A 27,684-nucleotide genomic window follows, 5' to 3' on the forward strand; every position below is an offset into this window, starting at 1 on the left:
GATTCTGTTAAATTCTGTGTAATATCAATTTTGCATTGTCTTACCTCAAATTTGTATTCACTCTGGAAGATCACACTCAATTTTCTTTATTTTTAGGTAGCAGTTTTGAAAAAGAGAGCAGGGTTAATCTGAGACAGCTCATGCTTTCTATAAGAAGCCTGAAGAATATGAAACAAGTTCAAGATTTCTTAAATGTGGTTTAATGGTACCACATCCAAGTATGTTTTTCTTCTGCAGTGGCTAAATCATTAAAACAACTAAAAAAAGCTTGGTGGTTGCAGTGTGTTTAGATGGCATGCAGTCACGCTTCAAAGTAGAGGAAGACTTAGCTTTTAATATCATAAACCTGCATAAACTAATTCAGAAAGTTTAAATGACTGGTGATATTTCTTATTAAAGCATGTTAACAGGGTTAATGAGTGCAAACTTCGGTTGAAGTATGGATTAATGGAGCTTCGTAGCTACATTAGGTGATGCTAGGGGCTTAAGTACATAGGATTGATCTGCATATGCGTTTTGGATATAAAATAAACCTTCATAATGCACATTTGCACATTCAGTTAAAAAAACCCAAACCCTGGAGCCTTCTGTCAGACACAGGGGAAAATCCATTCTTTTAAAGAAGAATGGCTACATTTATCCATCCTTAAAAAGAGTCACATTGTTGAACAACAATCATTTATGTGATGAAATATGGCCCACAAAACACGTAGTAGTCCTCTCTTGTGCTGGTCAGGGTGATGTACCTGTCATGCAATAGTGTGGAAGTCTGTACTGGGGACATGCATTTCCCAAGGACAAATTCACATCCAGGGATTAGGATGCCTTTGGTTTGTCAGCATGTAATGATACAGAATTGGGAAAAGGAGAAATTGTGGGAAAGAAGCATTGAATATTCTTTGTGCTGAACCTGACACTGCTGCGAAAATATGCATGTATCCCCCCTTTCTCCCTGCCTCTACTTGCTTGTGCTTGCTGGGTTGCTGACTACAGTTGCATGATTTCTAGATTACGTTGAGCTAGAGTCACGTCAGCACAATCATATCAGCACTTAGAAAATAATGGAAACTATCACTCACTGTGGGTAGGTTGCTGTGTGTCTGTTTCATCAAGGTAATTATCCATGTATATGCACCTATCTATGAGAAATGTAAGCTGTGAATCACTGTATCTTGAAGAAAAGTTTAAGGACAAGATAGTAACAAACACTTCGCAGTAATTGCTCCAGGATTTGCTCTGTTACATGGCTGTAAGATAATTCTGAAATACAAATACATTAAAGACAGAGTGGGGGTGGAAATGAGTGATCTTGCAGCTCAGTAAGTATAGTGTATCTTCTGTGAATGAACACCATTAAGAGGCTTACTTCAGTGGTTACGAGTGAATATTTCAGTTACTCAGCATAATTCAGTCTTAATAGGAAGCACTAATAAGTCAAAGATGAGATCAGTGGGTGCTATACTGTGCCCTTCACAGGGAATAGAAATGTGTTATGCATACTCAGTGAAGGTCCAAAGAAAATCTTTATTTTACATATGTAAAATAAAATATTACCACAATTTTTATTTGACTTATAAAAAATAAACCATGATAAAACAAAAATTATGGTAAATGTATTCAGCCACCTGTGTTCTAGTGACAGTTTTACTCTTAAGAATCCTTTTATAACCCTAGCTGTTGGCCTCTTCTGGTCATGATTTCATTGCTGAGATAAATAATTTCTGTGCTTTCACCTCTATTTATGACTTTTTTTTTTTTTTTTCTTCAGGTAGTTGAACCACATTCTGTTGCATTATCAGGGCGAAAAAAATCTTGAAAACTTACCTAATTTTTAGAGGAGAATAAATCAGGTGTCACTTCTGTTAGGGAAGGAGTATACATAAACGTGCTTGTTTATATATTTCACTAAATATACTCATTTTCCATTTGGCAGGATTTGTCTTTAGTGAATCTGAATCAACTGCATTAGAACAATTTGAAGGTGGCCCTTGTGCAGTGATTGCACCTGTACAGGTAAGATATTTTTATCGTAGAAATGGTTTAAAATTAGTAAGCCAAAAATCCATTCTCTATATATGTTGAACTAAAATAAATATTAGAAGAATTGCAGATCAGTTGTATTTGGATTTCATAATACAGTGTGGAGGAGACAGAAAACTCTGCGGAAAGGCAGAGATGGTCTGATTTTGAACTGTAATTTTACAGAAGTGGATTCGTTTGAGAAAGTGATACAGGTTGATCCAAGCAGAGGTTAACTTTGAAGTGGATAATAAATAAAAAATAAATTAAAAAAAAATAAAATAAAAATAAAGGGGGGAAACAAAAGATCTGATATAAATGTAATCCTAATCCTTTCTCATCTCTCAAATTCCCTGTCCTTAAGAAGGTTAATATCTGTGTCACAATGGCTGCTTTAGCAAACTGTGTTAGAAGGATTTGAAGTAATCAGGTTTTGAACCTGTCAAGATTTGGTGTGTGAGAAAAGGAGAAATGTTAGCAGAATAATTGAAGTATGTCAGGTGCATGTATTTTATTCTGGATACATGTTTAGGATTTCACTTGTGCTTCAGATACGCTCAACCAACTGTGATTGTGATTTTTTATTTTTTTTTTATTTTTTTTTTGGTCGTCCTTTTCTTACTCCACTTGTAAGTTTCTAGGGCAATTCTGACTCCTGTATAGATGATATGACCTGTAGGCTGGATCTGTTCTGTTCTGCTAGAGCAGTTTGTCTAATCTGTGACTGTGCTTCTTTCTCTCAGGAGCACCCTGTAGAATCAGGGAGACACTGAGTCATGGGCCAGATTACTTTCTCTAGTAACCCGCTCTTGACTCTTCTTACGCACAGATCAAATTCTGCAGGTATGTCTAGGCCTGAGTTGAGGCGTTGCCCATTGATAGGGGACGTTAAAGTTGTGTAGCAGAGTTACTTCCAGATGTTATAAGCAGTAGTCCCACCAAAAGACTTGTACCACAGGAAGAAGCACCACTTGTTTAGGTTGTAAACTATCAATAGAAAAATATTTTATTATGAATTGCACTCTGTAACATGGCTGTGTCTAGTTCTGTGGTCTTAAAAACAGATGTACAGTGTTTCTGACGTTAGAATTACAAGTCTTTAAAAGTTTGGAGGAGTGGAGTGAGTAAAGAGTAGGACCAGCCAGCTCCTTAAAGGCAGCGCCAAGTCTTTACTGTATCAAATGTTCTTACAGATAGTGGATTTGGAGATTTATATGTAGTTCAACTTCCTTGAAATTAAGTAGTTAAAGCATGTTTAAAAGTGAGATGAATTTGAGGTAGGGATGGAGGAAGTGATCAAACAGATCTTGCAGTGCCTACTGCTGCTGTGAATTATTAAAAAAGGTGTGCAGAAGATCTGTGATGGGGGAACAGTGCGAGTCTGTTGGGGAAGAAGTGAAAGTTGAAGCATCTATTTTTAAGGTGCTGCAAGTACCTGAAACAGCATCTTAACAGAGTAGTTACAAAGACCAAGAGTCTACTTCCCAAAGTTTGTTCTTTCATTGTTCCTTCTCTTTAACTTTGAGTCTATTCTAATTGCAACATCAGCGTTGATAGAAAAGTAGGGATATGCGTAGTTTTTCATTATTCTGATATGTGATTTATGAGTTGCAGTGGTTAAAATAGATGGGCTTTTTACTCCATTAATGCAGTTCTTTGAGTCTCGAGATGTTTATGTAAATATGCACTCTGTGTATTTGAAGCATACTTGAGGTTTAAACTCAATGTTGAATGTAAGTATGAGGCCACCTTTGTAGTTAGTTTGAATGGGAAAAATCAGTAAACAGTGCAGGCTCAGGGTCTCCTACTAAATCATGAGCAGTTTGAAACCCTTCTAATAACATACAAAAATGCTTTGTGACATGATGTAGAAGTTGATGTATCTTGTATTTTAATGTTATTCTATGTTTTGATAACAAAGGCATTCCTTTTGAAGAGGCTTTTTACCAGTGAAAAGTCTAATTGGAGAGACTGTCCAGGTACTGAGACATCTTCTTTTTCTCCTTATTTTTTTCCATTTGGATTATTTGTAAAGCATGTCCTAGTATAAAGAATTTAAAATATTTTACGCTTTATTTTTAAGTGTGCTCCCATGCCATTTTATGAGTCATACAGTATGTATACATGTCTCTAAACTCCCATTCATGAGGGCTGTGCCTGTCCATAGTACTTCTGTGGTTTATAAATATCTAATTGAAATCTGTTACTAGGAAAGGGAATGGATTAGAAATCATATTAAACCACATTTTTCTAAAGACAGCTTTATAATTATTTGGTCCAGTATTGTCAAACAGCAGTTAACATCAGTAATAAATAAGATAAAAGTAATAAACTCAATTATTTAGATAACTGTATTAAAAAAGATGCTAGTAGCTTATATAACATACTCATTAGCAGCAGCTGAACTCATGTAGGTTTCTGATCTTTCAGAAGAGGACCAGAAGAACCTTCTCTGTCATACATTATGTGATATTTTGGAAATGGCTTGCTCTGATAATTCAGAGTCGTACTCTCTGGCAACATGGATAAGAGGAAAAACAACTGAAGAAACTGCTAGTATTTCTGAAAGTCCTGCAGAATCTAGTCGTCAAGAGGATCAGCCTTGTAAGATGTGTTTCTATACTAAATTACCCATCATTTAGTGAAGTACTACCGTTTCTTTGAGGGGCCACTGCTTATTGTTATTACACAGATGGGGTTTTCGCCTTTGTGATTCCATTAGAAACAGATGGGTTTTTGTCTGTTGTGATTAGAGGCATTGATCCTTCTTGTTGAAAGGAATGTGCTATCTATAACTGGAGTTCTTACACACGTGTTTCTTTTGAATTTAAGCAATTTCCATGATTTTTCAATTTATTTTGTAATTATTGGGACCTGGTGTGTCTTTAATATGCAAAAAATCTACATGCTTCCTAACACTGGAGGAATATTTTGATGTGCTACTTGTTGCTTTATTTCAGAAGAGCTTTTGTAGGAAATTCTGCAGTGCTTGATCTACTCTAAAATATTCTAGATTCCCTGTTATGGAGAAGTAGTCTTTTTTCCTTTGTTTGATTATATGCAGTACTAAACCAGCTTAATCAAATCTAGTAGATTAAAGAGGGTTTCGGGCTTTTTAAGTTAGAATTTTTTGCCTGCCTGTTTTTTGGAAATGTCTTGATTCCTTCATATCCAGCTTGATATTTTGCATAGCTACAATAACTGTCATAACTATTGTTTCCCAAACAGTTTGAGGAAGATTCTGTACAGTTGTTCCATCCAAGGCATTAAATGGGGGTTTGGGTTGATGGCAAATTGAACATGAGTTAACAGTGTGTCCTGACAGTCAAAATGGCTAACTGTGTCCTGGGGCGCATCAAGCACAGCACAGCTATCTGGTCGAGGAAGGTGATTGTCCCACTCTACACTGCAATGGTGAGGCCCCACCTTGAGTACTGTGTGCAGTTTTGGGTACCTCAGTACAAGAAGGACATCAAGCCATTAGAGCGTGTCCAGAGGAGAGTGACCAAGGTGAAAGGTCTTGAGGGCAAGACTTAGGAAGAGCAGCTGAGGTCATCTGTTTTGTTTATCTTGGAGAAAAGAAGGCTGAGGGGTGACCTCATCACAGTACACAGCTTCTTCAAGGGGGCAGCACAGGGGGAGGCGCTCCAGAGACAATTTCCTCTCTCTGGTGACCAGTGATAGGACATGAGGAAATGGAATGAAGCTGTGTCTGGGGCTGTTCAGACTGGGCATTAGGAAAAGGTTCTTCACTGAAAGGGAGGTCCATCAGCACCAAGCCTGTCAGAAGGAGCAACTGGAGGACACTCTTAATGATGTGATTTAGTGTTAGGTAGTCCTGTGAGGAGTGGGGAGTTGGGCTTGATGATGTTTATGGGTCCCTTCTAATGAGATATTCTACAATTAGTCACTGATGTCAGGGATCCAGTGAATTATCATCTGTTGCACTGAGATGCAGCATCTAGTCATCTAACTGCTGTGGAGCCAGTGACATGGGAAGTTTATCTGTACACACATGATCATTGAGACATGTATTTATTACTCTTTTATTAGGAGATATCTAACATGTTAAAAGATAAACTGCTTTTTCTTTTAGTTGTTGTTCCAAATATGTCCTTTAAGAAGTATCAAAAACTTTTCGCATGAGAACATGCTTATAAAGGTGCCATCTGTTATTCTGCAGTTTGTGGCAGAACTACAATGTAAGAATTTTACAAGTAGATTTATATGTGCACAGTTAGCTATAGCAGTTAATGGTGCTGGAGCTCTTTATGTTACAAGTTTTCTTCACCTGCTTCTATCAGAATCTCTGTGTACTTTAGAAGGCTCAAACAGTAATTAAAATGTTACTTAATTGAAAAAAGCAAGTCACCACATAAGCAGGGGTTTTGTATTAGGAAAAAGTATAAAGAAAGTTGTATCTACAACTTTAGTGTTTAAAAGAAAAAAAAATCTTCCTTTGCAAGCTAATAAGGCAGTTGTAACTGAAATTCCTAATCTCTGTGGATTTTTCAGTTGTCTCTGAAACTTGCTCATACTATGAAGCTTCCTTTGAAGAAAAAGTGAAGCAGAGCCTAGTTATCCGTACACTTTTACTGTCCTGTTTATTAATATATTGCCTTATTCTAAAGAACTTTTAACTGTAGAAACTGTTCAGCAAAAAGTCTTGATAAACACAGTCAATAATTGCTCTCAACACACAATTAATGAACTAATCCATTCTGTTATGTATCTACATTTTCCATATTTCTGTACAAGTCTACAAGTTCTGCCTGACTTGTCCTCAATACCATGGAATGTTCTTAGGAAGAGCAGGATACATAGCATGAAGTCTACTTTTGTCATGAGCAATGTTGATCTTCATTGTTCTTAATCTACATTCCCTGCTAGACACTGAATGTACGTCTTGTATGTACTTTACAGTTCAAACAGTATTTTACTTTATATGTATAATGCAGTACACTTCCTGATTTAATATGTTTGTTAGGGTTTTTTGTTTTGTTTTTCTTTTCTGTCCTGCTAGACTAGCTTCTTGCCTGGTTAAGCTTGGGACAAAGATGTGGAGAAGAAGGTATTATTAATAATGTAGAGTTCTGTTACTACTAGTGCAAAGGAATAAACTTATTTCTTGCTTGGTTGCTGTAATCAATAAAAATAGAAACAGGCATTGTCATACTTGGTAGGACTTAAGAGATGCGTGGGAGAGTATTACAGATACAATTCCATTTGGCAGGCTGCTGCTTATTGGAATTGAATATGGGAATATATTTATAATAAAACCATGAAATATGATTAGCCACAGCATGATAGAGCATAATTTTAAAGAATTTCTATACAGTTACATCTCTCATACAGCTCATGTTCTAATGCTGTTTGTTCTCTTCCTCTCCTCTAAGCACTGTATTTAGCATTGTTTGGGTTATGTATAGTTACACTTCTCTTTAGGGTTTCAACTTCTGTCCCTTTGTTTCAAATAGTAGTTCTCTTAGCATTTCACTCTGTTCTGTAGTAACAGAATGAAACTGCCTATCATCCTGCTGTGTGAACAAAAGGTGGATTCAAGCACACTTACTGAATGCAGTAGCATTTTTCATCTGCTTTTGTGGTGTATACCAGTGACTTGTTGTTGGCCATGCATTGGCTGTAGTAGTGCTAGTTCCCAGGTTCAAAGATTGCTTTATATGATTTAGTCCCTGTAACTTTCTGCTTACAAAAACATACATTCTCAGATCAGGGTTAGTTCCTTTAGCATTTTCTGCAGTTTAGATTCATTATTTCATATTCTTTTCAAAAAGTCTTAAAAATACATTTTCTTAAGTTTAGTTTTGCTCTTGGCACAGTAATTTTACCAAATGTTTGTAGTTTTTCAAAAGTTGAAACCTAACACTTTTAGGACTACCGCTGCCTTATTTCTGAAGTGGAAAATGGAAGTATTCTATTGCTGCAGAATTTGTTGTATTTGCACATGGGCAAATCAAATGCTGCTTTCAAAATACAATCAGAAAGGGCATTAAAAAAGCCCTTCCTGGAATCCTTGGGGGAAGAATTAATCAGTAGTATTAGTCTTATGACTTCAGGTCTTTAATGAATTCTGTGCAGCCAAATTCAGTAGCTACGCAATCAGACATTTTTTAAATATTCAGCATTAAGTGGCCTTCATCAGAAAGCTCTTTTGTGTTATTCTTCTAGTAAGAGTATAAAGTCCTTGTGGACCTAAAGGGCACTAAAGGCTACTAGAGTCTTCAGATTTGAAAGCTGATAGAATTTGATAATTGCACAATTGGCAAGCGTAACTTCCCCTTGGTAAAAGAAAATTAGATTTTAAAAGTTCATTTCGTCTCTTTGGTTTGGAAATGTTCAGGGGAACAAAGGTATAAAGCCTGTATTGAACTTGGGAAGACACTAATGCTGTATTTTTTTTCTGTCTTGGACACAACTCTTATTTGAAAGGCTGTTTTTTCCATTATTAAAAGAAATCAATGAGAATTTCTTTAAAAATAGGATGTATAACACTGTGTAGAATCATTCTACTCATTTGTTTGTAATAAATAAACATTAAAAGGGAAAAAAAAACCCCAACAAAACAACAACATTTCAGTAACAGAAACATATATATGAAGAAAAAATACAGCTTACCTACATTGATAAAATGATCCAAATAATCATGCTTGCTTTTCTAGGAAATAATACTACTTCTTGACCTGCAAAATTATATTTACAGTATGCATATGCTTGATGACTTTGTGACAGCCAAGTTTTGTACAAAATCCATAGCTTAGTATTTGACAAATATTTTAAAGGCTGCACACTCCAGTGCTTTGTGCTTTTAATAAATTCATTAGTCCAAATAGAAATGTGTGGTTGAATCTTAATGTTGTGGTAAATTAGTTTATACTAATCACTTAAAAAAAATTAAATCTCAAGGGAGGATTAAAAATATAATTAAAGCTTGAAAGTATACTAGCTTGCTGTGTGTATCTTGTGTCATTTTTTTGCCATGTGTAGTGCTGAAAAGTGTCTCTTGTGTATAGCTGCCTTGGCTGTCGAAGAGCTTGGCTTTGAGCGATTTCATGCATTAATTCAGTAAGTAATATGTTGGAATATTTAAAATACAGTATTTTGAAGTAACACTAATATTCACAGCCCTGAAAGGGGTATGTTGAGGAACTTTTTGTGTTACACATCAGGTTAAGCTTAGACTTCAAGTTTTGGTTTGGGGGTTTTGGTGGTTTTTCTTTGCTGTTTAAAATGGAACATTTTGAACGTAAGCATTAGCTTTAAAATAAAACTGGAGCAATGTAATGTGGGAAATTTGCCAAATAACTTCTGCTTTTCAAGTATATGAGCACATCTAATTAAGATTGACGTTTAAGTTGAAGATGTTACTCCTCAGTATTTATACATAGTCTTCACAAGTAATTCTAGCTGAAAAACTTTATATATACTGAAAAAAAATGCGATCTAGTATTTCTCCTGATTTGAGGCAACGTAAAAAACACTTAGAAAAATTTTTAATCTCTGAGACTGATTTTTGTTTTGTGCTTTAAAAGCTGTTCTCTTTTGGGGGTCTAAATACAGAGCTTACAGTTCTGGTAATAGTTGTAATCATTATACAAATAAATCCCCAAAGAGGAAATAAAGAACAATAGAATTTCAAAAAACACTTGAGATGGAAAGTGTTGCTAATTAAAACTGCAATAACTACTGGTTATCATATCAGAAGTAATTATAGTTTGTTCTTTAAACCTATTGTCATATGAAGAAAGATGAAAGAGGAGGGTATAAAATTTTTGTAACATTATCTGATCAAAACAGTAATTTCCTGCTCCCCCCACCCCTCCCACTCACCTCCTCCATCTTTGGACTTGTGGTACCCGCTTCAGTTTTTCTCAGTCTTTCTCATTGAAAATGGACACTGGCATGTGCCTTCAGAGCAAGCAGAGTGATGGATTTCAGAACTGACTCTGCCTTGCATACCTTGTGTGCCATGTATACCTATGGATAATGAGAGATTAAAAATCTCAAGTGTTTGTCAGAATAAACCCATCTATGGAGGTACGTTTTTGCAAATGTTTGTTTCTTTTTTAAGCAAGACTTAAGAAAAGTATGCAAGAAATCAAAAAGAAAATTAACACACCTAAGTTTGTGCAAGATAAGCAGGGAGTGTGATCTAGTTCGTGTTACTCAATGTAACCTGGTGTTTGTGTTCTGAAAAGTGCTTAGCTCTATCCCAAGAAAGTGCAGTATGTCACTGGACTTCTGATGGATCTTTTCCTTTCCTCCTCCTTTTTTATTTTACTTTTTTTTCTTTTTAAACATGTGATCACCTGCTGTTACCTTGTCATCCAAACAGCAACCCTATTATACAACCAGATAAGTTTCCCGAGTATTAATGTGCCACTCATGGTTTTGAACATTTTGGTTTTTATCAAAGCTAGAGTCTAAATTCAAATTCTCATGGGAAATGTAATAATTACTTTGAAAGCCTGAAAGATGTTTTTACCTGATTAAGTGGAAGGGTTTTTCTTTCTCCACTGTTTATGGACTGAAGTCTTTCAGAATGCTGTATAATGCAAATTTATTTTGGTGACATATAGACTATTCACACTTTCAGTAACAGGGTGTTGTAGAATTACTGGTTCAAGCCCCTCTGCTCTTTCACAAGTGTGTATAACTTTATGCCTAGTGTTTGCATATAAAAACTGTGTCATTTTTGCAAATTGCTCCAGAATTATTCATCTTCTGATGGGTAAATACTAATGACTCTATGGCAGTTATAGTAACTCCAGAACAGCTGCTGTGTCATTCTCTATGTAACACCAGATTCACTCTGCTTTTACTTGGACATTTTCATGTTAGGTATTAGTAGTTCTTATATGTGCTTTGTGACACTATTGTAATGCCTCATCTAAATACATTCTCCTTTTTTGTTGGGTTTTTCTGTCTTTAGTAAAAGAGCATTCAAAAGCTTCCCTGAACTGAAGGATGCAGTCTGGGATCAGTATTCGGTGTGGACAAACAGATTTGGTGTATTGGTCTTTCTGTATTCTGTAATACTTACAAAGGTTTGTGGGCTGTTTGATACTTTTTGTATGTGTGCGTGTGGTTTCTTTGTTAAGAGAAAGTTTGATCGTGTAACCCTTTGTCTGTAAAAGGTGAACACTAAACTGATAGACTGAATCAAATCTAGGTGAATGGAGGGAATGGTGTTTTCACTCCATGTTGCAGTACATTTTCAGCATTTGAAAACTTCAGTCCTCTTTTTTTTTTTTTTTTTTGCCATTTTACTCCCCACCCCCTCCCCCAATGTTTGGGAGAATTAGATTTTGGAAACATTTCCTTGTAAATCCCTAGCATTTCTTACTAAGAGAAGAAGTGTGTTTAGGTATCAGTTCATATAAGAACATCAGCCTCCTAATGTTTTACTATTGCATTCTGTCGTTGTAAATGTTGCAAGTTACTCCTTAAAAGAGAAAAAAGTTTGTAATTTTTCTGCAGGGTATTGAAAACATTAAAAATGAAATTGAAGATGCAGCTGAGCCATTGATAGATCCTGTGTATGGTCATGGAAGGTAAGCTGCAAAATATGGTTGCTACCTCTTGAAATAGATTAGTGGGCTATTTTATGTTTCTGTAACTGATCATTCTTTTAGGAAATTATTGATATGGCAACAAAGATTCAACCATAACTTTCTGATAGCTAAAAGTAACATTTAACACAGTGTACCTTTTCACTGTTTACCCCATTTAGTGCATCAGTTCTGAGGAAGTGCTTCTGTTATTGTTGAATTTTCAGAGGAATAATTCTCAAATTCAGGGCTACATTTTTATATCAAGCTGTTGGTTGAAAGAGTAGAGATGATATTAGCATCACTGAAATACAAATATAAGCTAATTAAAGGAATATAGTTAGTCAACATCTGCTTAGCTGACCAGGTAATACAACTATTTTCATTTGTTAGAGTTAACCACTCTTTCGGAAATAAATCTTATATCCCTTTTAATAGGCTATTTCTTTCTGTTATGTAGCCAAAGTTTGATTAACCTCCTTTTGACGGGGCATGCTGTTTCTAATGTGTGGGATGGAGACAGAGAATGTTCAGGAATGAGTAAGTTGATTCTATTTTATGCTTGTTCATATTTTTTACTTACTATGACCTACAGATTCAGAATGTGCTCTATTTCTGTTTTGATAGTCTACTTGTTTACTGTCCTTTGATTTAAGCAGACCTTCAATGGAAATAGAGCATACTTGCACTAAATCTTTGATGTTAACATCGGTGAATACAGGATTGTCAGCTACAGGTTGAAATTATAACAGAACCGATGGCCTGAATAATGGAAGGGAGTGCAGTCTCTGCAAGTTGTGAAGGTTGGTTAGTACACTGGAGATAGGGCCACTATTCAGAACAGCCACATCAAACTAGAGAAATGGACTGACAGGAACCTCATAAAATTTACTTAAGTTCTGCATCTCAGATGGAATAAGCATATGCAAGAGCACAAGGCAGGACTGGTTGGCTAGGATGCAGCTTTGTAGCAAAGGACCTGAGTGAGTTGCCCATGAAGCAGCAGTGTGCCAATGTGGCAAAGAAGGCCAGCTGCATTGTGGGCTACATTAGGAGGATAGCCAGCAGGTGGAGGGAAGTGATGGTTCTTTCCCTCTATCTGGCACTTGTGGGACCACCTCTGGAGTGGTATGTCCAGTTTGGGCTCCCCAGTGCAGGAAAGATATTGACATAGTGGAGGAAGTGCAGTGGAGGGCCACCAAAATGATCAGGGAACTTCTGTGGGTTTTTGCATATCATCTTACAAATGGAGATGATCTGAAAGCTGGAACACTTTGGATTCTGAAGGTGTTCACATCCTCTCTCCCACTGCTCCAAAGTCTATCTTGGGTTCATCAGCATGCTGATTACAGGGATTTTCCATCATCCAGGTCATCACTTCGATAAATCACAATCATGGGAAATTTTCTGAGAATATTGAACTCTTTGTGCTCAGTAGTATTCCTCATTTAGGTTTTCAGTCCTTTCTGCCTTAAAAATCCGGAAATCCCATAGAAACATGTCTCTCTCTGGGGGGGAGAGGAGGAGCAGAATATAATCTTCAGTACATTTTAAGAATCTTGTATTATGTGTCCTGTTAGTTTTTCAACAGTCGAGTGATTGAACTTAACTAATGTTGGGAGCCCTCCATTTTCTTCAAGTTCTTGGGATAATTACAGTCAAACCCAGCTTATTCACTGTCCTAAGGCTATAATCAGTGTATTACAAAGTGATTCATGTAGTCTATCAACAAGGACAAACAACAGCCAGTACTGTTCACAGCTTCTTAGGCAAGACTGAATTTTGGATACATTGTCACATTTTTTCTTTATCAATCCTGTTTGTCATCTTCTTCAGTCATTTCTCCAGCATTTTGACTTTCTTTGGCTTCTTTTCTGCCAATGCTATGAATTTCTCTTGCAGAAAGGTTGCAGGAGTCAATGTATTTGCTGACTATTTTTTGAAGTTAGCTTTTTGTACATTCTTCTGATTCAGTTACTTAAATTCATCTGGTCAAGCAAATACAAGTTGGCAGGTTTGACATTAGTATTGTACAGAGTTGGTTGCCAGTGCTGCTTGATCTTTCCATGTATAAACATAGTGGAAAGATTTCAGGTACTTCTGTGGTTAGGAACTTCTGAAACTGAAGACAGGAAAGGTATCCCTGGGCTTGGGGGAACAGTGGTGCTAAGGAGCTGCAGAAAGCAATGGATGTGATGTGGTTCGTGGCATATTTGCAGGGACAGCAATGAAGCAACAGTGAAAAGGTTCAGCCACAATGCAGGAACAGAAAAGATGCTGGTTAAGTGATGCTATTATCGTAAGGAAACACATTTACTAAATTGAATTTCTGAAATGGCATTTGCCTTAAAATTTTTATTCAGAAGTTATGTAAAGCCACTTTACCTCGCGTTCAACTGTTTAGATAATGATTTTGTAATTAATAAGTAAATATTTAAAATTATTTTAAAAACATTTTAAAGGTCCTGTCAGTAATTTTAGCAGTGACAAAAAACATACTAAATTACAAACTTGAGGGATTAGTAGGTAGCTTGCAGATTATACTGAGAGCTCTGACTCTTACTGTATTGCATATTTTCCAAATAGGGTAGAAGTTACTAACCAGAATTATTCTTGGTCACCACTGGTAAGAATACCAGTGGAATGATGCATCATCTTTAACTGTCTACGTATTCCCCTTTTATCCTTTCTTCTTACTATAGTCTCTTCTCTTACCCCAGTTATCCACAATAGGAAGAATATAGGGAGGTAGAATTTTTTTTCTTTTATTGAAGAGTGTCATTCTTATGTGATGTGTAGCAGTTTAATATAAATACAGAAAATGCTGTACTAGGTTTTTCTAAGTTGTGTCTAAGAATTCCTGATGTGTCATGATGTCGCTAGGTGGCGGTATCTGATACTGTTGGAAATTCGTTCGATTAAAACCGACGTTTGTTTGGACCTGATTTTTTTTTTTTTTAAAAAAAGGCTTGAGGTTTCTCCCTTTTTAGAAATTGGAGTATGTTGCAAAGCTACCTTTCTGACAAGAGGTGTACATATTCATTTTCTTAGATGATCTTTGGTGTTACCAGATCTCTTGCAGGGGTCTGGGGTTTTTTTCTGGGGGGTGATGATATTCACAGGGATGAACTTTGATTTAGAGCAGATAGTTTTCCTTTGTTTCCTCGTAGTCATATAAGAGTGAGTTTTGCTTTTGTGCCTGTCTTCTCAGTTGACTAATTCTGAAGAAGGCATGGGTAGACCAGTGACTATGTGCTGAAGTTAACCTAATAGCTTTCAGATACATGATCGATGTAGCTTGACTACAGGATATTCAGTTATCTGTCAAGGGAATAAAATACTTAATCATGGAATCATTCTGATTCATTTTCTGAGTGCTAAATATTATTTATATGTGGCTTTGCTGTTCTGTTCTGAGCATTAGCTCCTAAATCTGAAGCCTTAGTTTAGCAGACTGAACTTTACATTGATATTTGGGAATGGTTTTTAAGAAAAATATGTGATGTGTTAAAAAATTTTTTTTAATGTTCTATTGCTTACCTCGGCCATTCGTTTCCCTTCATTGCACATATAAATGTGCTAGTTCTGAAAAACAGCTCTTCCCTAGTTTGAAGGATCCTTCACTAGTAGGTTTTTGGTTGTTTAATTAGGCTAATTCTCTTGCCCTCAGCTCAAAGAAAGAATGAATTGTTTCAGCATATGGTAATTTATAGCAACACAGCTATAAGTCGGTGAGAAAATGGGGTGCTGGAAAGTGTTATCTGTGCCCCCCTCGATGTTTTAATTCCAAGCAAGTTTGAAGATAATCCTTAAAAGCACAGTTTCAAATCAAAGAATTCTGCACTGCAAAGAGAACCTTTTAATATAATGTATATGTATAGCTGACAACTCTAAGGAAGGAATTGTATTTCAAGGCCACAAAGGTAGGGAACAAGTTAGTATTTGTAAGGGTTTGGGCATTTGTTTTTTGGAGTTGGGTTTTTTGTTTGTTAGGGTGTTGTTGGTTTTTTTTGTTTAACAGTAGAGGAAAAAGCTAAACCATCACTATAATAACTGTTCTCCACTGCTGCAAAATTCAGTGAGGTAAGCTGAAAGTTGATAAAGGAAGCATGGCATACCATGCCTAGTGCTATGAGTTACAGTGAAATGCAGAGTTAGTTTTTGGAAGTCCAGAAATATTTAGAAGAGTTGCTTTTACTTGCTATGGTCCTGAGGCTTTAGCCTATGGATAAGGATGTCATAGTTTTATGCCTTTGTTCATGAATGATCAATGTTCAAAATGTAGTTGAGGCTTAGTGCTTTAGAGAGGGAACTTTTGGATATGAAAGTCAATGTCCTCTGAAAACAGGAAATAATGGATTTTGTTAAATTGATCATGGTGTATGTTCCCATGTTTATTTGCAGGATCAGGTGTGTGCTGCTCTTTATTTAGGCAGTTTGGGACCTAGCAGAACTGTTGCAAGTAGACAATACTTGCACTGCTGAGGTGATAGATATGTAAGCCCAGAGCTTCTTCAAATCTTTATGCTTATAACTAGTTTCTCAGCTTGAATTTTGAAGTACTTTCTCATTCTCAAATAAGGGTCTATAAGTGCTCTTCCAATCAGTTGTACATAAATATTTCAGCTATTCCTGACAGCTGTGTGTGTGTCTGAGAGCTGTATGATGTATTAAGTGGAAGTCAGTACAGAATATCAAATTGAGTAAATGCTTTCTTTCCTACAAACAAAACTATTATTTGCAAAGTTGTTTTATTATTCGTAGTGTGAAATGATAAAGGATAAATATGACCAGGGAACTGTTTCAAAGAAAAGGGGGAGTGTGGGGTAATACATACATGCATATATATGGGATTCTTTCCTCTTCAAGATAGCTGCTTTTCCTAAATTTTTCTGAGAGTAATTCTGGTGCAAGTTACAAGTACTTGATCTCCTACCAAATCAACAACTTTTGAAAAGAGACTATCAAGAGTAAACTTCTAAAACTATTTATTTGGCTCTTATTTTATAGAGAGAGAAGTTACTAAACTGTTACTGGTTTTTGACCGTATCTTGATTATTTGCTATTGTTGCTAAAACTGCATGACTTTTAAAATTGTTGGTACTTGATCAATTTTTAAAGTGGGGGAAAAAAAAAAAGCTTAAAAGAGGCTTTTGAGATTTTTCTTACAAGTTTTGTTTTGTTTTGAACAGAACTTCTTGGTATACATAAACAGGCAACAGTAGGCTTTTTAACATTGATGGAATCTCTGAGGTATTGTAAGGTAAGCAGTTTTCTACATCATTTAAGAATTTTGTTAAGGTGTTGTGGACTTCTTAGTGTTAGTAACAGCTTCACTGTGCAATTTGAGATACTAAAAAACTTTCAATGTTGACATTAAACCTGAGAATAATCATAGAGTAGTTGGGGTTGGAAAGGACCTTATAATGCCACATTAAAAACGGATACATGGTAAAATTGTTAAATGCATCTTACTGAGTAAATGTTGTTGCTATTTAAATTAGAACTTTATTGCAGCAATGTCATATAGCCAGGTAGAAGCTTATATTTTTACTTACATAATGCTTAATGCAAGTTATGTAGATGGTTATAAAACTCTCAAGTCCCATAGTGGCTTGCTGTTGTGAATTTTGCAGTTTTATTGTTCTTTTATGCTATCACTGTCTTCCATTTAAAATAAAGAGCCATAAGTAAATACGCTAAAATGACTATTAAGTAAATGTATTCTGAATAGAATATATTCAAGACCTAAATGCTGCTTAAGTATTTATCTGTGAACATTTGAAAGTAGCTGAAGTGCAACCTAGTCCATGTTGTTTCTTCCTGTTGTGCATTTCTTGATTTAAGGTTTTTATTTGAGAAATTTTCTGCTTTACAAATATTACTTTGAAACAGTGTTATTACTCTGTTTCAAAAGGCTTTTGGTTGTTCTTGTCAATCTCTATTGAATACCTTTAGTTTAGCTCAGGGTTAAAGAGGATTACGTAGTTTGCAGAACATTGGTGTATTGACTGCGTTTAACTGTCCATTTATTATGCAAATGTCAGTTCTGAATTGATTCATCCAAAACCAGCTAGTAAGTCATGTGGACTTCTACCTCATTTAGCATCCAATTGTAGTATTGTTAAGCATAAGAGTATTTAAGTACAGTGTTTGAAGCATGTCTCCAACGCTGAAGTAAGGGATATTGTTGATACTACAATCTCACTGCTATTTTATTTCTGTTAATTGTCATAAGCTATCTTGTTTTCCAAGTCAAACAAGAATCAGTAATCAAAATTAAAATTAAGTATTTTACACTGTTTTGTCATCTTATTGATGTTTTATATTAGTTTTCAGAGCAGTTGGAACTCCAGTAATTGAATTGTCATTAACTTGATCGCTAACTAGATGAGTTTTTTGGGTTTGCTTTGTGTATCTGATTTTGTTGTACCTTTTTAGGTTGGCTCCTATTTGAAATCTCCAAAATTTCCCATTTGGATACTTGGCAGTGAAACGCACCTCACAGTCTTTTTCGCCAAGGTATATTAGATGTGATTTTTGATAACCTCAGACAGATAAACACCACATAAATTCAAAGTTCATATCTTGCTACAGTGTTTCATGTGACTTTGATGTAAAAATAGAGTCACCAAGCCTTTTAATTAAGCCTTCCCTTGAAGGCAGAGTTGTTCATATAGTTTAATGGTATCTCATAAATTTTAGTAAAGTCTTTCAGTTCTAGCTTAATTTATTAGGTTGGGGGAAGGTTATGCTTTAGAATACCATAATTAGGATAAGCACTGTCTTAAATTTCTGTAGTGTGAGAGATATAAAAAGGAAATAGTTATGTGTAGGTGCCTGTTAGTTGTCTAATCTCCCTGACAGTATTTTCACAGTTTTTAATCTGTAACCATAGTTTGTTGTTCTTGATTTAAAATTGGTATCAAGACTGTAATGATAATTCCTTGTATTAAGTCTAGATTTAAAATATGTATCAGGACTGTAATAATAATTCCTTATATTTATTTCATCAAATATGTACTGTAATCTGTAGAACATATAAAAAGCTTTTGAGATGAGTTCTCAGTTTAAAATGAGACCAAATTTTCTGAGAAGACAGTTTCTATTTCTTTAGGTGAAGATTTAAGTTGCTTTCCTTACATTTTTCTATTTCTATGCAACACTTGTTTCTGCTTAAAAATAGTTGTTGAAACTTTAAATGCAACTTACTAGTACATTTATTAGTACTTATTTAGAAATGAGCTTTCCTATCCTTAATATCTTACAAATAAATGACTATTGCAGGTTTAAATCTTGAAAGTAAGTACTAGAACATGAGACAAAGTTGAGCCGTTTAGGCCGAAGTTTCTCTTGAGGAAATTAATCTTTAAAAAGAGAACACAAAACCTAAGACTTTTCTTATAAAAACAAACAAACAAACCAACCTCCCAATACATTGGGAGTTTATGTGTGGCAGTGGTTCTTTACCTTTAAACTTAAATTTTAAAATCCTTTAAATTAATTAGTCTGTGTTGTGCACCAAATATTTTTTTGCAGATTCTGTTGCAAATGCTATGCTAGAGCTTCTCTGAATCCCTTGTGTCTGATAGATGCTTTTTCTTCCCTACTCCATGGTAACAGAAAAATCCCTGTCCTCCTTTGAATGTTTGTTTTCTGCCTTACATTTTTCCCAGTCTTTCCTAGTAAAGCTTTTAGATGACAATTTTGAAATTTCATCCACATTATTATCTGAATTCTACCATCGAAGTCAGTACCTTGTCCTATAGATAGCAGTCTGATGTAAATAAGCATAATCACTCTGTTATACAAGTCAAATGTACTTTACCTGTCCAGAATGTTATTACACCTTCTTAAGTTTTGTGTCTACAGTGACCTTTTCCAGATAGAAATCCATTTCTAATGCTTTTTCTTTTAGGATGCTGAGGCCTATTTGCTGGGTTTAGCGTTACTGGGCATCAATATCTGGTGCCTCCAGTACAGTTTGGTTCCTTCCTCTTCACTGAACTCCACTCAGGCTGCAGAAAGCTTCAGCTTTTGGTTAATATCTTAGGAAATAAAGCAGAGAAAGGAAGCAACATAGGCTTGGCAAAGAATTTCCTAGATTTTTTTTTTTTTTTCTATTTGATAAAAAGAAGCAGGAGCTGAAGGTGTGTAAAAGTTCTGAGAGTCCTGGAATTTGCATGTCTGATCTCACCATTTCTAAATTTAAGGTTGGTGAACATTTCAGGTGGATCAGAGATGTCGGCTACAGTGGTAATATGAATCATGTCAGCAGTCTGTTTATTTTGTCCGTTGAAGCTACATGCCAAAAACTACAGGAAGAAACTTTAATTCATTGCCAATGGTTAGTCAGCAAGTTGTTGAACTACTCTGTGTAATTGTCTAGGTGGTGCGTAATACTGAGGATGTAACTTGTATCTTGATGGTGAGTTTGATTTGCATGAGAAAGAAATCTTCAGAATGGAGAGAGAAAAATGGACTGTGGAGCCAAAAGCAGTGCAGATTAAGTTTGGAAAAAAGCAAATACAGCTTGATTCTTTCAAGCTGTTTATGATTTACAAGAGCCTAAACCCTTACAATTAAATAGATGAGCATTAGGCGATTATTAAGCAGAACAGTAGTCACTTTTGTTATGAGTTGATAATAATAATAATTAGGCCTAGAAACCTAGAAAAAAGCGATCTTCCTAGGCTACTGCTACTACGGACTAGTAGCATGGCAAAACTGGGGAACAGGACAGTCTTCATTGCTGTCTTGGAGACATTTCTCAAGCATGGGAGGTTCAACAAGCAGAAAGTTTTATTGAAGAGAATATGAGTAATTTTTCTTCCTGGATCTTAGCTGACCTGTTGCCAGCCAAACAGTTATTTACAGTTGGGTACCTTGGAGGCAACCATGCAGACACAACAAGTTGAAGTGCAGTGGATGATCTCCCACTTAGCACTTGTTAGGCCATACCTGGAATACTGAATTTGATAAAAATATTGCAGCTTATTCTGCAGATGATTATGTAGATTATGCAGATTATGTAACGTAGTTGGAAAGGACATATGAATATCTGTATTACCTGAATAGTTAGTTTTTCAGAACTCTGATACTTACATGTGTCATAATAGAGCTGAAAAACTTGTGTGAATAGTTTGGAGAGGGAGCAGACATTAACACATCTAATTAGTCCCAGTGTATTTTCTTCCTTTCAATTACAGCTGTGTGTGTTTAAGTCCAGAAAGCTGCTTAATGCTCAGCTATGCAAATTTAACATTTGCTAAAGAAATAAGGGTGGCTATTGCTCCTACTGGTAATGGGCTGTGCATTTGCAACAAGGTAGATTTTTCCCTGAAAATGAGTATGTAGGTTCTTCATAAGCAGCTAAATCCAAGCAGCCATCATTCCTGCCTCTCCCTGCCCTCCCTCCCTTTCAGTGAATAAGAAAACTTTCAAATGGCCTCAGGCCAACAAAAACAAACAAGGAAGCTTTCATCTGACACACTAAGTATCCCTGCATGCTCTGTCAGATGGTGGTAAGGCAAATAGACAGTGTTGTAAATGTCTAAAAATCAACTTTAAAGTTAAAGGGCTTATTTGGTTTTGGGTTTTGCTGTGTTTTTTTCTTTTTTTTTTTTTTTTTTGTAGGTAAAAGAGTGAGATTTGGGTAGGTCTAATTTACTTAATGTAGGGATAAAGCTGTTATGCTATGGATCAAATGCTGTGTGGTCAGTTCTTAAGTTATCTTTATGATACTTGTAACATAGGAAGTTAGGAGAAGCTGAGACTCATCAGAACTTCAGGAATGTCAAAAGTGTGGTCAGGCACAATATAAAATAATACCAACAGGTTGAAAATGTTATGTGAAATAGAACAAGAAACTGTTTCAGTACGAACAATAGGAAGAATAACAGCAGGTTAATAGCTGCTTTCTAACTGCTGTCTGCTGACGTGCAAATTCACATTGTCTGGAAGTTTGAATTCAGACTCTTTGGAAGTCTGAATAATGCAGAAAAGACAGCATGGAATGAGTGTCTGTCTGGTGACTTGAAACTGTCCATGGGGACACTTTGGAGCTGGTTTAAGTTTTTGAAAAATTCCCTTAGTTTATTCCCAGGTATTGAAGCGCAGAGGCCACAACAGAATCTGCTATCCATTTTCAGTTACAGCATTGTGGCATTTCTAGACTTGAAGAATCAGATAAGCAGACTAAGCTCCTAGCCGAGACATCTGAGTAAGTTACAAGTTACTGCTTTTCAAGGAAAATGTGCCTGTTCTGCTGTGTTGGGACTGTACTTATGGGTTTGGATTACATGTATTTTTCTAACTTTGATCACTGTAACCTGTTCTGCATGTTCTCAGGGCCTTTCTTCGGCATCCTTGATAGTATTGTCTCTCAGAAGAAAGAACTTTCACTTCTGTTCCTAAACAATCTTTTTCATCAAAGTTCATCAGAGGGACACCTGAACAAACACTGACACTGCCATAGGAGATTCTGAATTTGGGTCAGTGGTGTTTACCAGAACTGGGCTAAGGGCAAGTGTTATTTGGTACAGTATTTAATCTTGGAACACCAACAGAGAATGTCAGTGACCATGAAAGAAAAGATGCGTATGTAAAAATTCAACCATTAGTAGTATGTGTTAACAACTCTGATCTCTGCAAAAGTAACCTATGTATGTCCAAATAAATTGTATTTATTCTTTAGCTTGGGAAGTCTTGTACTTTGAGAAGATAGTGAAAACTCTCTATGCCCTTCCTTTTGTTTTTCGCTCCCATGTCCAGTGAGAGCAGGTAATCAAATTTTGAAAGTCTTTCTTTACCAGAGAAGAAATCAAAATCAGATTTTGAAGAATTCCACTTCAGGAAATGGTTACAGAGTATGTGGTTTCAGAGTCTTTAGTTTCCCTGAGTAAGTGGAATTCGTTCTGCTTGGGACAGTCTGGATATCTAATAGAATATAGATGTGCAGAAACAACTTCTGGGCTAAAGCAGGGTTTAAATTTTCTGTGTGCTGATTAAGAGCAGGGAGACAAATGCTGCCCTGTTCCTGACAATAACTCTGACATGGCTAAATCAGCAGTGAATCTTCAACTGTTTCCATTAGCTGTCAAATTAAGAGCTCCTTTCTGTAGGAAGTAGACCCCTTTTTGAAATGAATATTAGAGCAGGGTTTTCCTGTGAGATCTGTGGGCTTCCAAAGAGAATTGAAGTTACTGGTTGGTTTAAGCTTCAGAGTGTAAATGCTATTGCTAAGTGAATTGAAATTGTTCTGAATAATGCTGTAGTTCGTAAGATGTTCTTTGTCCAAATCAGTTTCCTAACAGAAAGGCTAGCTTCGAGGCCTCATAGTTGGCAGGGGGCACCTCAAAATAAAATACTTCTGTAAGGTATCTACCCTATTCTAGCTTTGTGAGATCACATAGCATAATGTGAAACCTTATTCTGGTCTTGTGGGTCTAATCCAATTTTACTTGTGGATGATTTTTTTTTTTCTACCGTAGATGTGAGTTACTCTCTACGATCAGACATTTCTGGGCATTTTATTTGTTTGGGAAGTTTTCACAACAGTGTTTATCCATGTAACTTCTAGATTTTGTCTAAACTTTACATTGTAGTAAAAGAGACTTAGTGATGCGACAGTGTATGGTGGCATATTTCTTTTTAATGAAACAAGTTCGTTATGTCAATTTACCCAGAGTCAGAGTAGCTTTATTTTCTCTAAAGATAACAAATCTGGAGCACTGTCATTTATGAGGTCAGTGGGGTTTTGGGAGTTTTTTGGTTATGAGAAATGAAATACTGGCTTTAAGTGAAGGTAGCTTTCATGAGAAATTCTGCTATCATACAATTTTTTGGCTTTGGTCAGGAGAAACATCTCTATCTCCTTTTATTTTCCCATTTCCCACATTGTTGGAATGAGCAGCCAACTGCGATAGCTGCAAGAAAAGTATCAGGTATCTGTCTCCTCTTAGTTTTTGATAATTTGTACTTCAGCTGTACTAAAAGAATCTTTAAGTAGTGGAGAAACCAAAGCCCCTCAGAGTGACTGTATGAACTTTCTATAGGACATGTTCTTTTCTATGTTTTGTACAAGGTTTAGGAAAGAAGGAAAGATTGTGAGGAAGCCAGGTATGCCCTCTCCAATCCAAGAGACAAAGAACTAATTCTGGTTTTAGCACCTCCCTGGCATCCTTTCAGGCTTCAGAGTTTCTTGGAGAACTCTGGACTTCCAACAAGAGCAGAGATATGCAGAGGATAATAGAAAGGATGAGTAGGAAGATTGAGGTGGTACATGTTGGTGGTAGGCAGCTGGGACTGATCCTCGGAACTAGGAGGTTAGGACTTGTAGATTATTGTGCCGTAAGAAATCCAGTATAGATGTTACTTAGGCTAAATCATAGTCTGATGCAGTAGACTGGAAACACTGTGATTATTATGTGCATTATTACATCCTAAATCAAAGAGAGTCAAGAGACTCTACTAAATTTTTCAGGTTTTTAGTGGGCCTGACTTGGATTTTCTGTTTTTAGGATTGGTGATACGGGATAATCACTCCATCTTCCAGAGTCAGGTAGGACTCTAGTTACACAAGAGTTTGAAGTCTTTCAGATATTATTAGAAGGGTGGAGTGTGATCTGCCACACAGTTATAAAGAGGTATTGAAGTGGAGATCCAGCTATATGGATTTTTTTTGTTTTTATTAGCCTAATACAGTAACTAAAAATGTTGAGCTAAGAGTAGAAAGCCATGGCCATGGAATCTAAGATCACATGATTTATTTTTATCAAGACTGGAGTACGATAATATACCAATATATCTTGAGGAAATTGCATGTGAAAAGTATTAAAGAGCATTCTGGTGGTCTTCCAGTTCCTGAGGTTGGGTGGTAAAGAAGTTAATGTCTTTGAAGACTGGAGAAATGGATCTTTGGGCAGTAGTAGGCATTTTGATAATTTGTGGCAAAAGCTCTGAAGTGAGAACATCCAGGAATTAGGTCAAGGTCCTATAATGCTTCTATTGCTCTTGTCGGAAATGCTGTGCAACCCATAATAATGAGTAGCAGTTATGAGGTCCTACTGGTCGTAATGTGGTCCTCATGAGATCATAAGAAGGTAACTTGGTCATGTGGTTTTGCATCTTTTGCTTTTCGAGTTGAGACATAGAAATTGTAATGTAGAGGTCATTAAACTGGGAGATGTAAGACTCTGAATGTTAATCTAACCAATTATTTGGGATTTACCATCCTGAAATAATTGTGTTCACTGTGTTTACTCCAATTCTCTGACTAATTTCAGCCATTTAGTCATATCTATATGTTCTTAAAGTTTTAGGAAATTTTTAACATTCCTCCCATTATATGCAGCTTTCACAATGATCATTTAAGGACATTATTCATGGTTGGCTGATACAGACCATGAAATGTAATTGTATATGCCTCTAGGCAAATCAGCAGATTACTTCCTTTTGGGAAAAGACTTCTTATCCATCTGTTTTCTTTCAGAGGAGGAGGTTCAGTTTTATATAGGAAGTAGTTGAATGTAGAGCTGCTTAGTTGATACCACTTTTCATGTTTTTGTGTTTGCATTGTTCCAATTTTTTTGTCACTGAATTATTACTCCTGAAACGTTACACATTTTAATACTGGTTTGTGCTGAGGTAGATGAGAGAATGACTTTGTACTGATTCCTTGCATGCTGTTTCAAAGCCTGGATGAAAACTTGTAAAATGGGGTGTGAGAAGCAGTTCTGGCAGTTCTAATAGGAACTTCTGGTCCAGCAAAATTCAGATCTAAAAATTCAAAATAAAACATGGCCACTTGTTGCATGAGATGCCCTTCAAAACAGAGGAAGGAAGGAAGGAAGAAAGGGTGAAAGAAGGAAAGAAAGCAAGCTAGTGCAATTAAGAAAACTTTTTCTAAATCCACAAACGAAAAATGAAGGAAGTTCCCGTGAACTGCTAACCTCTCAATTTAATATGTCATGGGAGCACTCCTGACTTGGAAAACTCACAAAGAAAATATGCTTAAATAATGACCATGTATACCACATTAACCATTTTTAGAAAAATTGTATTCCCTAATCACTTTAAGTCTATTTTAAATACAATTAGGAAAAAAAGTGATTCTAGTAATCATCTATTTATTCAAATTTCCAGCTTCCTGGCTCCCTTCAAAGCATATGGTCTGTTTACTTTTCATTGTCTGAGTTTGTGTTTCAGTTGGTTAAGAGATAAACTTTATCTGATTCTTAAAGATTAGCACTAGGCTGTGGGAATGTTTGAGGACTAATGTACAGTTGTCTCCGTGAAACAATATTTTGGCTATACCTTAAATGACACATAATTTCTGAAAGTTAGCTGGCTATATTTTTAGTGGCATAGATTGTAGCGGTGAACGTGTAAAGCACCTGTTGTGAAAAAGGCATGAAGTAGTATAGAAGTGGTGTGTCATTTACTGTCCAGTTGTAGGCAAAGCAGTTCTGAGGAGTACCTTTTCCTCATATTTGAATGAGTGACTTATATAAAGTGAAATTGGAGACTGGAATGGTAATGGAATGGGTCCTACTCCGTAAGAGTATTTATTACCATCTAGAAGGAGTTACAGCCTCCTGTTTCAGGAGGGAAGGTATGAGCAACTTCTGGTTTGTATGCATGTTGGCCTATCAAATGAAAGGCTGTTTTTAAAGAAACAAATTTTGGTCTTTTCTTTTTGGTAGTGTATACAGAGCAGCTTGCAAATAGTAAATGCATCAAAGACATTGCTAAATGCAATTTTACAGTTTATAAGTCACTGTATCGAGTGAATTCTAGAAGTCAACAAACAGCATAGGAAAAAAAGGCTGAGAACCTCATTGTATCACTCTATATCCTTTTTAGGTGTGAAACCAATGTTGGTTCCAGCTATAATTGATACAGTAGCGAAGACATTGGGCCTGAGTCATCACATGACGGGTAGATATTCTGTTTTTCAAGTTTGCAGGAATAGGCATCCTGGCTTATTGTTTAAATATGATGAACACATTTACAAAGGTTTTTAATAGTATTACAGTTTTTAAATATCAACCAAATTGATATATACAGAAAAGTGTTGCATTAAAAAAATGTTACTCCTAAGGCCAAATGAAGTAGAAAACAAAATGCTTTTTCTGCCATCATTTGCTTCTTCCACTAGTCAGGTGTCCCAGCCTTTCCAGCTTTACATCCTACTCAGTTCTGCCATGATTATTCTGTTTTCCACTATACTAAATAGTGAAGTATTGTTTATGCTATTGCTCAGGTAGCAGTGCAATAGGATACAGCCATCCACTGAGTGCTGACCTCAAGTTCTTTTAAACACACCTTTTTTAATGTAATGTTGTTGTGGTTTAGACCCAGCCAGTAACTCAGCACTACACAGCTGTTTGGTCATCCCTCCTTTCCCCGCTGGGTGGAATGGGGAGGAGAATCAAAGGAATGTAAAACCCACAGGTTGAGGAAAGAACAGTTTAATAACTAAAGTACAATATAATACTAATAATAATTAAAAAAATAACAAGGGGAGAGAATATAAAATTAAAAGGGGAAAGGAAAAACAAACAATAAACACAAATGATGCACAATAAAATTGCTCACCATCCGCAGACCGATACCCAGCCCAAAACAAGCAGCAATCTGTCCTTCCAGGTGACTCCCTGCAGTTTCTATACTGGACATGATGTGCTGTGGTATGGAATATCCCTTTGGCTAGTTTGGGTCAGGGGTCCTGTCTCAGCTTCCTCCCGGCTTCTTGTGCCCCTCCTCACTGGCAGAGCATGAGAGATTTGGAGAAGGCCAAGGTTCTCAATGAGTTCTTTGCCTCAGTCTTCACCAGCAAGTGCTCTGGCCACACTGCCAAAGTCTTGGAAGGCAGCGGCAGGGACTGTAAGAATGAAGACCTTAGGCCTACTGTAGGAGATGATCAGGTTCGAGACCACCTTAAGAACCTGAACGTGCACAAGTCCATGGGACCTCATGAAATCCATCTGCGGGTTCTGAAGAAGCTGGTGAATGAAGTTGCTGAGCCACTGTCCATCATATTTGAAAAATCATGGCAGTCAAGTGAAGTTCCCGATGACTGAAAGAAGGGTAA

The 27,684-nt window shown here is 36.3% G+C and overlaps 1 protein-coding gene across 1 annotated transcript in view; it reads left to right on the plus strand.

Moving 5' to 3' along the window:
- The first annotated feature begins 202 nt into the window (after positions 1 to 202).
- The window catches only part of FAM188A (family with sequence similarity 188, member A), a 44,580-nt gene continuing 17,098 nt past the window's right edge, over positions 203 to 27,684 (plus strand). Inside the window, exons 1-10 of the mRNA XM_010013307.1 lie at positions 203 to 218; positions 1,934 to 2,013; positions 3,941 to 3,998; positions 4,450 to 4,623; positions 9,051 to 9,102; positions 10,970 to 11,084; positions 11,518 to 11,591; positions 12,049 to 12,128; positions 16,781 to 16,851; positions 18,030 to 18,110. Coding sequence (XP_010011609.1) covers positions 203 to 218; positions 1,934 to 2,013; positions 3,941 to 3,998; positions 4,450 to 4,623; positions 9,051 to 9,102; positions 10,970 to 11,084; positions 11,518 to 11,591; positions 12,049 to 12,128; positions 16,781 to 16,851; positions 18,030 to 18,110 — 801 coding nt within the window. The remainder of the gene's footprint in view (positions 219 to 1,933; positions 2,014 to 3,940; positions 3,999 to 4,449; positions 4,624 to 9,050; positions 9,103 to 10,969; positions 11,085 to 11,517; positions 11,592 to 12,048; positions 12,129 to 16,780; positions 16,852 to 18,029; positions 18,111 to 27,684) is intronic.

Source organism: Nestor notabilis, unplaced genomic scaffold (genome assembly GCF_000696875.1).
Source record: "Nestor notabilis isolate BGI_N333 unplaced genomic scaffold, ASM69687v1 scaffold7254, whole genome shotgun sequence".
In the NCBI taxonomy this organism is placed as follows: Eukaryota; Metazoa; Chordata; class Aves; order Psittaciformes; family Psittacidae; genus Nestor; species Nestor notabilis.